The 15,960-nt window shown below is 39.0% G+C and overlaps 1 protein-coding gene across 4 annotated transcripts; it reads left to right on the top strand.

Annotated features, from left to right (window-relative positions):
- The first annotated feature begins 220 nt into the window (after positions 1-220).
- Positions 221-15,772, top strand: pla2g6 (phospholipase A2, group VI (cytosolic, calcium-independent)). 4 transcript variants are annotated; one of them, XM_079889517.1, is made up of 18 exons: positions 222-328; positions 1,078-1,292; positions 2,314-2,529; positions 3,778-3,958; positions 4,041-4,228; positions 4,319-4,415; positions 5,176-5,358; positions 6,190-6,298; positions 7,304-7,420; positions 8,375-8,465; positions 8,547-8,710; positions 8,875-9,025; positions 10,869-11,005; positions 11,178-11,252; positions 11,431-11,585; positions 12,572-12,739; positions 12,817-12,890; positions 14,452-15,772. In XM_079889517.1, the coding sequence occupies exons 2-18, from the start codon at positions 1,084-1,086 to the stop codon at positions 14,594-14,596; spliced, it is 2,460 nt and encodes an 819-aa protein (XP_079745643.1). In that variant the 5' UTR covers positions 222-328; positions 1,078-1,083; the 3' UTR covers positions 14,597-15,772. The 4 variants fall into 4 exon arrangements, with proteins under 4 accessions (XP_079745646.1, XP_079745643.1, XP_079745645.1 ...); XM_079889519.1 differs by lacking the exon at positions 7,304-7,420; XM_079889518.1 differs by lacking the exon at positions 11,178-11,252.
- The last annotated feature ends 188 nt before the right edge of the window (positions 15,773-15,960 follow it).

The following is a 15,960-nucleotide window of genomic DNA, read 5'->3' as shown; positions in this document are numbered from 1 at the left end:
GTTACTCCAAATAGAGCATACAGGGCAATTAAATAAAGGACTGTTTTATTATTTTAAAAGTCTTGCTCGTATATCCCTTATTAAATATTTAATGTGCGTGAATCCTGAATGGAGTGCATTTTGTCGAAGAGAAACGCCCCCTCGCCCTTATTGGCTGGAATCGCTTCTGCGCGCTGTAAACTCGGAAGCTTATTGGCTCTTGCATCTGTCACACAATCTTACTCAAGGTTGGTTGTCATGCAGCGATTGTTGATGTCCTATCAAAAGTCAACGATCTGCGGCTTCTCAGTACATCAATAACCGTTCGGGATAATGAAATAGCGCAAAGGTAAGGCGTTAAGCGTGGGCTACGATTTAAAAAATGACTAAAAGGTTTTATATTTTAGTGAGGATTAATGCAAACTTGTGACGTTTATTTTAAAACGAGTGCTGACTGTTGGTGTGGCTCTGAGCAAAGTCTCGTGCACGGATGACAGTCATCGACATTGTTACTTTTTGACTGTTAAACTGATTTGTGGCATGTAGTTTTGACTAGCAAGTGTTGTGGTTTTTTTTTTTTTTTGTTGCTACTTGCTAGTGATTGTGAAAAGCCAACGATTAAAATGCGGGCTGTCAAATGCTAACAGTTTCGGTTGCGAGATGACTGAATTGACTGCACGCGAATAAACTATTAACGTTAGTTTTATCAAACCAGTCAATGCAGATTTTCCTGCGGATGACTGTTTTTGCAGTTTTGCTCATAACTAATCTGGTTTCATCTTGCTTTAGCCACGACACACACACACACACACACACACATACATATATATATATATATATATATATATATATATATATATATATATATATAATGTATGTATATATGTGTGTGTATATATAGGATTAAATATATATATTTATTTTCTTCCTTTATTACACACACACACACACACACACACATATATATATTAACCTGAGCATTTTTAAACCAACCTCCTGTAAAAAGTCTGATAATAAACATTAAATCAACCCGTGAGAATTCGTTGGTCAGATAAACTGAGAACCCTTATCAGAGCATCATCACCTCTCTTCCCTCAGCTCACCATGCAGTTCCTGGGCCGTATATTTGACACGGTGAGCTCCGTGTCAAACCTGTTCTCCAACCCGTACCGTGTGAGGGATGTGCAGCTGTCGGAATATAATGGGAAAGTGCTATCGAGACAGGAGGGGCGGCTGGTCCTGTACAGGAACCAACAGAGCCAGTCGTGGGACTGCCTGCTTCTCTGCCCTGAGTCTTCCTCTGTGGCCCTCAGGTGAGACCCTTTAGTCAAGATATTCACAATATACACTCAATAAATTGATTTCCTATAAAAGTCTTGTGGTTTCATAGTGGTCTTGCAAAAACTCCCGTATTGCTTCAGACTCCCAGTCTGTCGAATTGATTTGCTTTCCCATCAGCGCATGACTGTAACCAGCAGTGGGAAGCCTTGGCCACAAAGAACCATTGTGGATCCAGGCTCTTGTTAAAGGGGTGGTTGATTATGATTTCACTTTTCTGACTTTAGTTAGTGTGTAATGTTGCTGTTTGAGCATAAACAACATCTGCAAAGTTACGACGCTCAAAGTTCAAAGCAAAGGGAGATATTTGCTTTTAAAGAAATTGCTTTTTAAGGACTGCAACAAACGGCTGGTAGGGACTACATGACATTCCTCCAGGGTTAGGGACATCACCAACCCTAGAATTTACATAAACCCCAAAAATATTGATATTACAAAAATATCAAGACAAAATATGCTAATCAATGGCTACACATAAGCTACTTAAATTAATCAACTAACCATTCAGAAACGTCCTGTTGCTTTCTACATGTTGTCACTTCTTCTTGAGTCTCGTCTCCATCATTGTCTGACTCCGGTTTAAACATAAAAGGCTAAAAGTTGTTGAAATGTTCAGTGCATGTCTGTGTGAGTGCAAGCTGTTGAAGCTCCGCCCCCTGTGCCGGGAGCAGCAGCTCATTTGCATTTAAAGGAACAGACAAAACGGTGCCTTTTTGCTCACCCTCAAAAATGGACAATTTTAACATGCTATATACAAATATCTGAGGGGTATTTTGAGCTAAAACTTCACATACACACTCTGGGAACATCAAAGACTTATTTTACATCTTGTGAAAAGGGTATTATACCACCCCTTTAAATAACGCCACTACCCCTTTAAATAACGCCACCCCCCTGAATATAGCGTTTCATTGTCATCAACCACAATTTCATTAGCCTGTCATATGTGGGTTTAAAGAACAAAAGGAATTGGGATTTTGTTGTCTTTGTGCTCAGGTTGTTCCAGGTATCTTCAGAGGCAGATGCCATGAACTGGTTTCCTCAGTACTCCCTCAAACTCCGCCCGTTTTATGAGATGCTCCGCCCACCTTTGAAACCCGAGATGCTCCAGCCAATCGTGGACTGTGTGCGGAATCACCCCGACTATAGCTCGGCTCACGTGGCTGTGGATATCGGACTGAGAGACTGTCTCAAGCACAATTACATTTTGAGGTGAGATATCAAGAGAAAGACTACATAGTAGTAGTACATAGTACTAGTACTATATAGTAGGCGAAAAACAGTATGTGACAAAAAGAAGTATTTCCGAACTCATAGTACTCATAAAACAGCAGGTGAAAGGACCTACTACTTCCGGCGAGATACTGAAGTGTGATACATACGATGGACACTTTACTATCCCATGAGGCCACGGGAGAGGATTTATGAATGACAGTGAAGCGACCAATTTGCCAATTTTAAATTAAATAAAAAAGAAGATTTTTTTTTAATTTAATATCTAAATGTATTTAAATCTAAATAATATAATTTAAATGGAAATATATAGATAAGAATATAGGCTATATTTATTTTAAAAGTAGTATGCATGAATTATAAATAGTGTTTTTTTTCTCGATGAAGAAAATGAGATATGTACACAGGTCACAGGTTTTTTTTTATTAATAAAATGCATATAATTAAAATATACATTTATATTTAATATGTTAATATTATTTATGTTTAGCATATTTATATTCACCAAATCACGAATATAAATGTCATCTGATACTGTAGGTAGTAGTGAAATTGTATGTGTGCAATTTCAAAACCAGCTTACAGCACCTTTAAATAATGAGCAGTCTGATTGCGTATTTAAAACTAAAACTACTGTCATATAGCCCTTATTAATCATTTAATATGCATGAATCCTTAATAATGCTTTTTTCAACTGAAAATGGGAAACCTACAAAAGTCACATGCACTGTATCTGAGAAGTTGACATCCTTTTTTATTTTTTTTTAATTAAAAATGTATTTAAAAAAAGGAAATGTAAATATATCTAAATATGTATAATATCCATTTTATATATATCTTAATTATCAAGACTTTAAGTGAAAAATCTAATCTATAAATTTTGCCTTTATTAGTTCATTTTAAATAGTCCTGTGCTTTAGGCATTTTTAAAAGCAGAAATGTCTCTCAGTTAATAGAGGTCACCAAGCTAAATTAGTGATATAGAAATAATTTAAGGTTTCCTACAATGTTTAGCATGTCTCGCCACAGGACATTCCAACTTCCCTTTCCTATTTTGTACAGTTTTCTAAAATGTCACGTGAGAAGCTGCGCAATATGCAGCGTTATCACTATATGATAAAAACCTTAAACCAACCTCATGTTAAAAAATCTCATCACTTTTTTTAGTCCGATAATAAACATTAAATCAAGAAGTTACGAAATGTATATTGTTGTGGTCCCTCACAGCCAGATGAACGCCCGTGACGCTCAGGGCCAGACGCCGCTGCACCTGGCCTGCGAGAGAGGAGACGTGGGCTGCGTGCGCGAGCTCCTGGAGGAGTGTCAGGCTCGCACGGACATCAAGGACAAGAACGGGGAGACGCCCATGCACTGCGCCGCTAAACAAGACTCCGCCCTTATTATAGAGGTGAGAGGTCAACTCAGGGCTCACTTGCTGAATGACTGACTGATATTCAGATCTCTATGATTGTAATTTCCGTGTCCGCTAGGTGTTGTGTGCACAGCTGTGTGCGGGTGTGAACGAGCTGAACTCCTCCGGGGAAACGCCGATGCACATCGCGTGCCGTCTCGGGAGGGTGGAGGTGGTCAAGGGTCTGCTTGGGGGCGGAGCCCGCTGTGACATCATGGGAAGTAATGGCTATCCAATCCACGCTGCCATGAAGTTTAATGAGAAGAGGTGCGGACCAGGAATCTTTATTGTTTCGTGTATAATTCACCTGAGAGTTTCAATTAATCGATCTTATTCTTCTCGTTTCCTCTTCTTTAGTTGTGCTGAAGCAATTTTATCATCTAACCCCAATCAACTTCTAGCGGAGGATCCGATTTATGGAGGAACGCCGCTCCACTGGGTTAAGACTCCCGAGGTCAGGCATGCTTACTTTGCTTTTTTAGGGTGTGTTCGCACTTGGCATGTTTGGTTGGATTAAAACGAACCCTGGTGCGATTGCTCTGTTAGTGCGGTTCATTTGAATAAGTGTGAACTGTGAACCATTTTTTTGTTATTTTGTATCTTTAGGTTCGGTGTTTAAAATGACGAAACCAAGCGAACCAGGACCAAATGTATCATTTTCTTTTTTGGTCCGGACCAAAAGAACCAAGAGAACCGAACTACAAGTGTGAAAACACCCTTACTTGAGGAATTATCTGAATTCCGTCCGAGAGGACCGTCTTTGGTCTGACCGACATGTAAAGCAACTAATTGCAGTTTGTTTTATCCCGTGTCGTGTTTAAGGGCGTGAAAATGTAAAACCGATGTCCCTACAATAACAGACAAGCTTACTGCAACAATGGTGCCGCGACCTTCACATACTTTTGAAAATCCAGCGTTAAGTTGATCCTGATAAGCGCTCATTGTCACAGTTGGAAACATGATTCTTCTTCCATGAGGGGTTTGGCATCGCAACGATTTTGTTTTCTGGGTGGGCCGTTAAAGAGCACGACACTCACGTCTCCCGGAAATCCTGTAAATTTCAACCAATCAGATGACGCCTTCGAAACTCCCGAAGTGTTTCCCGTTATGTGTGCCTTATGCATCAGACGTTCAGCCGACGGTCTGTGGGCGTGACGTCTGAGGCCGACACTATCTGTGTTCTTTTGACCATCCTGCGTTTTCTCTCTCTCTAGATGAGCCGCGTACTGCTGGACCGAGGATGTAACGTCAACTACCTGAGTAAGACCGGAGAGAGTCCGTTACACATCCTGACCAAGAGGGGGCGCTTTGAGGCCGCAATGACACTGCTGACACATGGAGCCGACCCCAACATTAAGGGCCAGGACGGAAACACAGCACTGCACCTCGCCATGAAGGTATGAGAGAGAATTCATTAGGCCTGCCAACAACATGTCTGGCTCATATGTCACCCCAATATGTGTAATAAATGATTTTTTTTTTTTTTTTTTTTACTTAAAATATTTATGCATTATAATAGTACTTGTTGTACTGCCTTTATTTTATGCAGTTTTTATTGCATAATGAAATTTGCAATATAAAATTATTACAGTATTGATAACTAATACAAAATATTTCTTATTAATAATAATAATAATAAATCATTTATTTATTAATATTTTTTATTAAATTATAACAATTAAAAATGCTATACTTTTTTTTTAAATAGAAAAAAAATCAAATGAGTTTGTCATAATAATGTTGTAAAATTATACAAATAGTACAAACAGTGTTATTTTAGTATTACTATTATGGTATTTTTTATATTTTCAGTCTTTGTTATGCTCTTTTTTTGAATTAGTCTTTGCTTTTTAGCTTTCATTTTAGTTTTAACTCCTGTAAAAAAAAAAAAAAAAAGTTTACATTTGTCTAAAATTTGTATTTTATTTTAGCTTTTTCAATTAACGAAAATGATTTATAGTTTTAGTTAACAAAATCAACACTGTGTACAAGAATAAAGTGGGTCATTTATTTACAGATCATTACAGATGACTACTATATACCAAATATAATGCTGTATGAGCTATTTATGTTAAATATGGTCTGAAAAATTAGGAGGTCTAGATATTTGAGTCTGGAAAAGTATGGAATTTTGAAATGGAAAATGTTTAGGAACTCTGTTGATAAAGTGGACACTTTTTCTGTATTTATTTTTGTCTTTCTTAATGCTGTATCCTCTGGGCCCACAGTTGGACCACATGGACTTGATCAAAGCTCTCATGGTGTTTGGAGCAGATGTGGAGGTTCACAATGACGTGGGAGAGACACCAGGACTCATCGCCGCCCGTACCAGCAAGGGTGAGAGAGAGAGAGAGAGAGAGAGAGAGATGCTATCTGAGATCATGTATGAAGGCTAGAAGAATGTGTCTCCTATGTGTTCAAGCTCTTTCAATTTCTAATTGCACAGTTTTCTAGAGCCTTTTGCATGACATTTGGGGTGTTTGCATGCAAACATAATATTATCTAACTGTAAACTACCATACATTTTGTTGATATGCATATATATATATATATTCAACCGTGCAACATGTCACAATGCAAGTTTATGTAAAGTTCATTTGTTTGACGCACTAATGATTTGCTTTTGTTTTTGCCTTAAAGGTGAAGTGTTTTATTTTCTAAGCCAATCGTTCCACATTTTATGGTGGACTATATTTTTTTGAGTATTCATTTATTTATTTATTTAAAATATAAAAAAGTAGGGGTGTAACAATATATCGTGTCACAATATATTGCAATACAAAAATGCAACAATATGTATCGTGGATAGTGACAATATATGTTGTGTGTAGTTCACCCAAAATGTGAAAAAAATGTAAGTTTTCAGAGTTTTAGTGTCAGTACTACATTAAACTACCATATATAATTTATAATAATGCAATGGGGGAATATTTGTGAGTCCTGATAATGCCAAGTGTCACCAGTAAAAAGCCCCCTAAACAAAAGTTAATTTATGGATTTAATTAAAATATATATTTTTTTCATCTTTATTAATCTTTTGTTTAAATGTGTTCATCACCATAAGTCTACAGTAGCTATTCTCTGGAAAAACCGGCAGAAGCTGTCTTGATGGGTCCTGATGTTTTGATTGGCTATTGTAATTCTTGTGAGATTATCGCCACAAACCATGTGACGCTTGCGTGTCATGGTGGTTTTTGCATATCTGTGTGTTTAACTATAGGAATGACTCATGCTCTTGTTTTCTCATTCATGCATTCAGTCAACATGTACTCTTTCTTTCTTTCGTGTGCATGGTGTGGGTGTGGCCGCGTGCATGTGTCTAATCCTGCGCTTGTACTGAAGGGCCCAACCGTAAGGTGCTCTTGAACATGCTGTGTAGTGTAGGCGCCGAACGGTGTCACCCCCCATCCCTCGACAGCCCTATCCCCAGCATCAACAAAGCTCCACCTCCTGGCATAGGTAAAGCCCCGCCTCCAAACTTCAGATATCCTTGCAATCTTTCACCTCTGTCCCTCAGTCTTCTTCTGTAGTTTTTATGTTTTTACTGAAATGGAACCTGATGAGTGGCCGATTTTGAACATAGGTAGGAAGGCTACTTGTATAACTGTGTTCCTCATATAAAGAGCAGTGAAGACTCGACTTACAATTGATTTCAATAGAGTTTGGCCATAGCATGTTGCTAAGCTAAAAACGTGATAGTCTAATAAGCATAAAATTGACACACTAATGTTCTGTAAAATAATCAGTAAATCGTACATTTTAAAGTAAATCGACATTTCTCTTGATTTCATCCACCATCTTGGATGCATATTTTTGCTGAGCTCTTTGCAGAGCTTTGTGGGAGGGAATTTTTCCACAAAGGAGCAAGGTATATTATAAGGTAGAATAAATATGCTGCATACTCTTTGGAAATATTCAAATTAAAATATTTAAATATTAATTAACATTTTTGCTTAATGTCCTCTTATTTATTGTTCACTTCTGTATTTCTAAACCTAATACTTTTATTTGAAGCTTTCTTATGTCATATAAACTAGAATATCTAAACGCACCCTTTGATTAAACCGGATTTGTCTGCAGCAGCCGTCATCTTGGAAAGGTCAACATTTTGGATTGAACTCAAGCAATCACTTAACAACCGAATATAATTACACCAACATAAATGCCACAACATTGTGCAGCCTACTGTACAAATCTGTGAGACAAAAGAGGCCAGTCTTTTACGGTTGAGAATGCTGGCGAAGCATGATCTTGTTGCATCATCTGGTAGAACTTGACCTTTCCAAAGTGACGGACATGCTTGCATATCACACTTATTAACAGCGGCATTTAGGTATTGCATATCTATGATAGCGTCAACCTGCCTATAATTTGGTTCACTGCTCTCACATCTTGCTCATAATTGGTCCACAGGGTTTGATGACATCATGTATGTGGCGACTGCTGTCACGGCCATGACTCGTGGATTTGTAGAGGTTGATGGGCTCAAAACAGGAAGCAAGAAGTATGTTACGTTAAATTAACATTGATTAAAAAAACAAGCCTACAAAGAGTTAATCACTCATTTGCTTTTATTTTTCTCAAGAATGGACAGATTGTTGTGTCTTGATGGTGGAGGAATTAAAGGCCTGGTTCTGATCCAGATGTTAATCTCTCTGGAGAAAGAGGCAGGACGTCCCATCAGGGAACTCTTTGACTGGGTGTCTGGGACTAGCACCGGTGGCATACTGGCTCTAGCTATTGTACACGGTATTTGATTTAGTATATAGTATTTAAGTAGATTTATAAAACTGTATTGACCTATAAGCATCTAGGAACAGAATAATCCATTTTATAATTGTAAAAATATGTTCTTGGCTACTTTAAGCGTGTACACGCATTGGCATAATTATGTTTATTGTGTACTTGAGCAGGTAAATCAATGGAGTATCTGCGCTGTCTGTACTTCAGGATGAAGGAACAGGTGTTTAAAGGTTCTCGACCGTATGAGTCTGGCCCTCTGGAGGAATTTCTGAAGAATGAGTTTGGAGAAAATACCAAAATGACAGATGTCACACACCCCAGGTACTTATACTTAAGGTTTGGGATTTTAATTAAACCAAACAACAACTTCCCCACCAGAACACCGTAGCAACTATTCAGAAATTGTAAGTTATTGTCTAGCAAAGACCCAGAACATCCTACCTACTTCCTAGCAATGCCCTATCAACCACCCGAACACCCGAGCAATGCCATTTCAGCCACAACACCCGAGCAATGCCATATCAGCCACCAGAACACCCGAGCAATGCCATATCAGCCACCAGAACACCCAAGCAATGCCACATCAGCCACCAGAACACCCGAGCAATGCCATATCAGCCACCAGAACACCCAAGCAATGCCATTTTAGCCACAACACCCGAGCAATGCCATATCAGCCACCAGAACACCCAAGCAATGCCATTTCAGCCACCAGAACACCCAAGCAATGCCATTTCAGCCACCAGAACACCCAAGCAATGCCATTTCAGCCACCAGAACACCCAAGCAATGCCATATCAGCCACCACAACACCCAAGCAATGCCATATACACCACCAGAACACCCAAGCAATGCCATAATATACACCACCAGAACACCCAAGCAATGCCATATACACCACCAGACCACACAAGCTATGCCATATACGCCACCAGAACACCCACGCAATGCCATATACACCACCAGAACACCCAAGCAATGCCATATCAGCCACCACAACACCCAAGCAATGCCATATACACCACCAGAACACACAAGCTATGCCATATACACCACCAGAACACACAAGCTATGCCATATACGCCACCAGAACACCCACGCAATGCCATATACACCACCAGAACACCCGAGCAATGCCATATCAGCCACCACAACACCCAAGCAATGCCATATACACCACCAGAACACCCAAGCAATGCCATTTCAGCCACAACACCCGAGCAATGCCATATCAGCCACCACAACACCCGAGCAATGCCATATCAGCCACCGCAACACCCGAGCAATGCCATATCAGCCACAACACCCGAGCAATGCCATATCAGCCACCACAACACCCAAGCTATGCCATATCAGCCACCACAACACCCGAACAATGCCATATCATCCACCAGAACACCAAAGCAATGCCATGCCAATCAGCCATCAGCCACGAGAACACCCAAGCTATGCCTTATCAGCCACGAGAACACCCAAGCTATGCCATATCAGCCACGAGAACACCCAAGCTATGCCTTATCAGCCACCACAACACCCGAACAATGCCATATCATCCACCAGAACATCCAAGCAATGCCATATCAGCCACCAAAACATCAAAGCTATCCCATATCAGCCACCAAAACATCCAAGCTATGCCATATCAGCCACCACAACACCCAAGCAAAGCAATGCCAATCAGCCACCAGAACACCCAAGCAAAGCAATGCCAATCAGCCACCAGAACACCCAAGCTATGCCATATCAGCCACCAAAACACCCAAGCTATGCCATATCAGCCACCACAACACCCGAGCAATGCCACCCTGGCAATGCCCTACTGTAGCAACCACCCACAACTTAGAAATGTCTTACTGATGACTCTGAACATCCCAACAACTGCCTAGCAACACCCTAGCAACAACCAAGTAATGCTCTAGCAACCATCCAGAACTTCTTCACAATTCCTTTGCAACGACTCTGAACACCCCAGCAACTGGTAACTGTGGTAGCATTTTTAATACACTGGCAAACATCCAGAACTCCTAAGCAATGCATTAGCGATACCTCAGAACACCCTGCCAACTGCCTAATAACGCCTTGCAACACCCTTGAACACAAAATGAGCTCACATATTTGTCAGAAAATGCTTGTTTTTAATCCATCTCCTGTCTGTTTCTCTCAGAGTAATGGTGACTAGCGTTCTTGCAGACAGACACCCTGGAGAACTGCATCTGTTTCGTAATTACGACCCACCGGTTCTTCAAAGAGACCCACCGTACACATCTACTGCCACATTTCAACCCCTCACTGTGCCACAGGGTGAATCTCTTGTGTACTTTAATTTTCGGGATATCGTTACGCTAATTATCTTTGTGCCGGTGAAAACACTCATGTTCCCCTCGTGCTCTTTATGAGCATGTTGACGGGCTCTGGGTTTCTCAGTTATCTTCAATATCAAATGATGCGTGAAGCTTCACTGTCGCTGTTTCAGGGTGGGAGGACGAAGATCTTTTGGTTGTAGGATATTCTCGACCTCCTAGAAAGCGTAGGAAGGTGACGGATGAAGGTGTGTGTGAGAAAGAGTGCACGTGGAATGGAAAGGTCACAGTATGCAAGGTTTTTGGTGTTTGTTGCGCAATCGTACCTCACGTTGGAACTAATCGGTCATTAGTTTGTTTGTGGGAGGCTAATCAGCTTGGTTCTATTTTACGCTCTCTCGCTCATTCACGTTCTCTTTCTCTCAGAGCAATTAGTTTGGCGCGCCGCCCGCTCCAGTGGAGCAGCTCCCACTTATTTTCGACCAATGGGGCGTTTTCTGGATGGAGGGCTGCTGGCCAACAACCCAACGCTAGATGCCATGACAGAAATACACCAATACAGCAAAGCCCTGAAGGCACAGGTCTGATACACAAATATAGACTTAATGGAATAGTTCATCCAAAAATGAAAATTATCCTATAATTTACTCGCGCTCAAACCATCCTAGGTCTATATGACTTTCTTTTTTCACCCCAACACAATCAAAGTTCACTCTTTCCAGCTTTGTAATGGCATTGAATAGTGCTTTTGAAGCTCCAAAAAAGTGCATCCATCCATCATAAAAGTAACACATATGACTCCAGTGGGTTTTTAAAGGCCTTCTGAAGTGAAGCGATGGGTTTTTGTAAGAAAAATATCCATATTTAAACCTTTATCAACTATAATCACTGGCGAGTCTAGTTCCGGCGGAAGAGTGACCTCTGACCCGACGCATGATGTAGGATGTAGGAGCAACGTAAGCTTAGGTGAGAACTGACGAATGCGGAAACGCAAAGGATAAAGCAAAACAAAACGCCGGTCATGAATTAGAAGTCTAAAACGAGAAGTTTTACAGCCGTTGCCGGAAGCCAGTGATTATAGTTTATAAAGGTTTAAATATGAATTTTTTTTTTTTTTTTTTACAAAAACCCATCACTTTGCTTCAGAAGGCCTTTATTAACCCACTGGAGTCATATGGATTACTTTTATGATGGATGGATGCACTTTTTGTAGCTTCAAAAACTCAACCGCTATTCAATGCCATTATAAAGCTTGGAAGAGACAGGGTATTTTTTAATATAATTCTGATTATGTTGGGGTGAAAAAAGAAAGTTATATACACTTAGGATGGCTTGAGGGTCAGTAAATTATGGGATAATTTTCATTTTTGTGTGAACCAACCCTTTAAGAGTTACCTGTTCAGCTAAAAATGTAATCAACTGCAATATATTTCTTTGTAATACCAACAATATTTCCTACAATGGGTGCACATTATGGTAGAAAGAGTGTACCTCCTGACTAAGATCCATTGGACATTGGTGAAATGTTGTAAAAGTATTAAACAGTGTGTGTCTGTGTGTCTGTCAGGGCCGTGAGGAAGACGTGAGCCGGTTAGGTGTAGTGCTCTCGTTGGGTACGGGTAAACCTCCTCAGGTGGCGGTCAACTCTGTGGACGTGTTCAGGCCTTCAAACCCGCTGGAACTGGCCAAGACCTTCGTTGGCGTCAGAGAACTGGGCAAGATGCTCGTGGATTGTGTGAGTTTAAGCACATCAATCTCAGAACCTTCAGTGTAGACTCTTCTTGTGTATGACCGGTGGTGTGTTTGTGTCAGTGCACAGACTCAGATGGTTGTGCAGTGGACCGAGCTCGAGCGTGGTGTGAGATGGCCGATATAAACTATCACAGGTCAGTCGACTGACACTCGTCTCTGCGCGGTGATGTCCTTTTCCTCCTGCCTCTGCTTTCACTCTCTTCTTTTCTACATTGTTGTGTCCCATCATTTCTCTCTTTGTGTGACTCTTCTCCACTGTCACACCACTTCTTGAATGTCGTTTTGTTTCCTTTCTTCCATCCGTTTTTTACATGCTTGTTTTATTTTCTTCCTACGTACCTTCATTTCACTTAATTTCTTCCCTTTTTCTTTAATTTCCTTCAGTCCTTCATGTAATTAATGTTCTTCCTTTTTCTTCCGTTCAATTCCTTGCTTTCTTCCTTTCTTCCTACCTTTCATTTAAGTTCTACCCTCCCTCCTTCCGTTTTTCTCCTACAATATCTAAATCTTCCTTCCTTCCTTCCTTCCTTCCTTCCTTCCTTCCTTCCTTCATTGTTACGTAATTGTATTTCCTTCCTTTCATTTCCTTCCATTTTCCCCCTTAAATACTTTTAAGTATTAATATATTATTAATATACTTTAAGTATTAACTTTTAAGTTCCTTCTTTCCTTTCTTTCATTTCATTTACTCTAATTTTATTTCCTTCTTTATTTTTCCTACCTTCCTTCCCTCCTTTAATTTCTCTTTATTTATCATTTAATTTCCTTCTAATACCTTTTTATTTCCTTCCTCCCTCCCTGTCTGCCTTCTTTCTATTCATCTGTCCTCCATTCCTTCCTTCTCATTTAATTTAATTCCTTTCCACCTTTAATTTACCTAAATTTTCCCCTTCTTTTATCATTTAATTTCCTTCTTAATCACTTTTTAATCCTTCCTTCCTTCCTTCCTTCCTTCCTTCCTTCCTTCCTTCCTTCCTTCCTTCCATTTTTTCCCTTCAAATCATTTAATTGTTCTTTCTTTCCTTTTTGCATTTCCTTTTTTCCTTTTCCCTCATTTTCTTTCCTTTTCCTTCCATCCTTCCCTCCTTGAATTTATCTTAATCTTTTCATTTATCTTCTTTAATAATTAAATTTCCTTCCTTCTTTCCTTCCTTTCTTCATTTTCATTGAATTTAATTCCTTTCCTCCTTTAATTGACCTAAATTTCCTTATAAATCTTTTTAATTTTTCCTTCCTTCCTTCCTTCCTTCCTTCCTTCCTTCCTTCCTTCCTTCCTTCCTTCCTTCCTTCAATTTTCCCCTCTATGATTTTATTTCCTTACTTTCATTTTATTTTTCCCTTCAAATAATTTAATTGTTCCTTCTTTCCTTTTTTCATTTCATTTTTCCCTTTTCTCTAATTGTATTTTCTGTATTTTTTTTCTTTCTTTCTTTCTTTTATTTTATTAATTTACCCATTTTTCATTTCACTTAATTTCTTGCTTCCTATCATTTGTTCCCTCCTATCCCTACCTTTTCCTTCCTTCCTTCCTTCCTTCCTTCCTTCCTTCCTTCCTTCCTTCCTTCCTGTATGTTCTTTCTGTCCTATATATGCGTTTAATTTCTCTTCATTTCTTGCGTCATCATTTTGTCCTCTTTCTTCTTCCATCTTTCATTGGCTGACTTCCGTCTTCCCTCCCCCTCGTGTGTGTCTCAGGTTGAGTCCTCAGCTGTCTCAGGAGGTGATGCTGGACGAGGTCAGTGACGCTGTGCTGGTTGACATGCTGTGGGAGACTCAGATGTACCTGTATGAGCACAGAGATGTCATACGCACCCTCTGCCAGCAGCTCCTGCAGCTCTGACAGCAGCACACACACACAACTCATTCATCCTATACAGAGAAGGATTCTGTTTACAGTAGCGTGCGTGTGTATGAGTGACATGTTCAATTAACTTAAAGGAAGAATATTTATAAAAATATATAATTATAACATACTTTCCCCATATGTTTTGTATGTGTTGTAAATACCCAATTGGACCAAGGTTAATATAACAACATACATGAAGGTTACCACTTCAATCCAATATTTGAACTATGGAGATATTTTTATATTGCATTATATTTTATGAATGCTAAATCTACGTGTGACATTTGCATTGATCAAAATGACCTATACAGGAAGTGAGTAGTTGCTTCTTTTTAAGCTATGATTTTACTTATTATTTATCATTCTATACATCCTTTGTGTGCATTTTTATCATGTCATTTATAGTGAAACTGAACAAATGTTTTTTTTCTTTTTTAATTTCTTGCACTTGCGATGTGACCGAAAGTGAAGGCTCAAACTGTAACTACTGCATTTCCTTGCATTTATTTGGAAATGATCTTCATATAGTTTCTGTGTGTTTTCTGTCTTGTCATTTGCAGTTTTTAAGGAAAAGCCTTTTTTTGCAATCTGTCATGTGTAGCATTACATACTTGAACATTATAAAGCTGCAACTGGTAATATCTCAGTCTGTGAAGCATCAGTATATTCTGATCATAATTTCTATGTTTACTAACAACAAATATGTATCAAGAATAACTTCAATACCTCCTGCATTAGCCTTGTTGTGTTATTGTTTGGTTTATTGATAACTTGTATTTACAATGCGTTTGTCTTATCATGATGTGGTCATAGCTTATACTTGACACTGGACCTTCAGATCTGTTGTTCAGAGACCAAAGTAAGCAATAATTCACTTTATAATTATAACCTGCTGCTGTGGCACTGATTTGAAACCCTTAACTGACGTGATATAAACCTTGAAATAAAAAAGCACAGATAATTATTTAAACTGGGATTAGTTGTGGCGTGTGATTTGTGAAATAACCTTTAGTATAAAATGTGATTTGACTAATATTATAGCAAATGAAAGTACTAATGTAACCTATATAGTGTTATAAACAGGCTTTACATGATCATGAAATCAGCTAAAAATTACTGTTAATTTAATGTATTATTATTTGATGTACTATTAAAATATCCTGTAAACTGTATTTTTTATTATTATTTAAAATTAGTTTTATATATCCCATAAAAAAAAAAAACATAAGTTGTGGAGTAGCATGTACTTTTATTCAATATGAGCCTGTAAAAGCTTTTAGTCACAGGAAAATCAGCAGCAATTATTGAGCATATTATTGAGTAGCTGTTTTACATGCTTCTGGCTGTAGTTGAGTGTC

The sequence above is a fragment of the Squalius cephalus genome, assembly GCF_949319135.1.
Source record: "Squalius cephalus genome assembly, chromosome: 13".
Taxonomy (NCBI): Eukaryota; Metazoa; Chordata; class Actinopteri; order Cypriniformes; family Leuciscidae; genus Squalius; species Squalius cephalus.
Note: the sequence above shows the minus strand (reverse complement) of the source record. Positions and strands in the feature narration are given on the sequence as shown.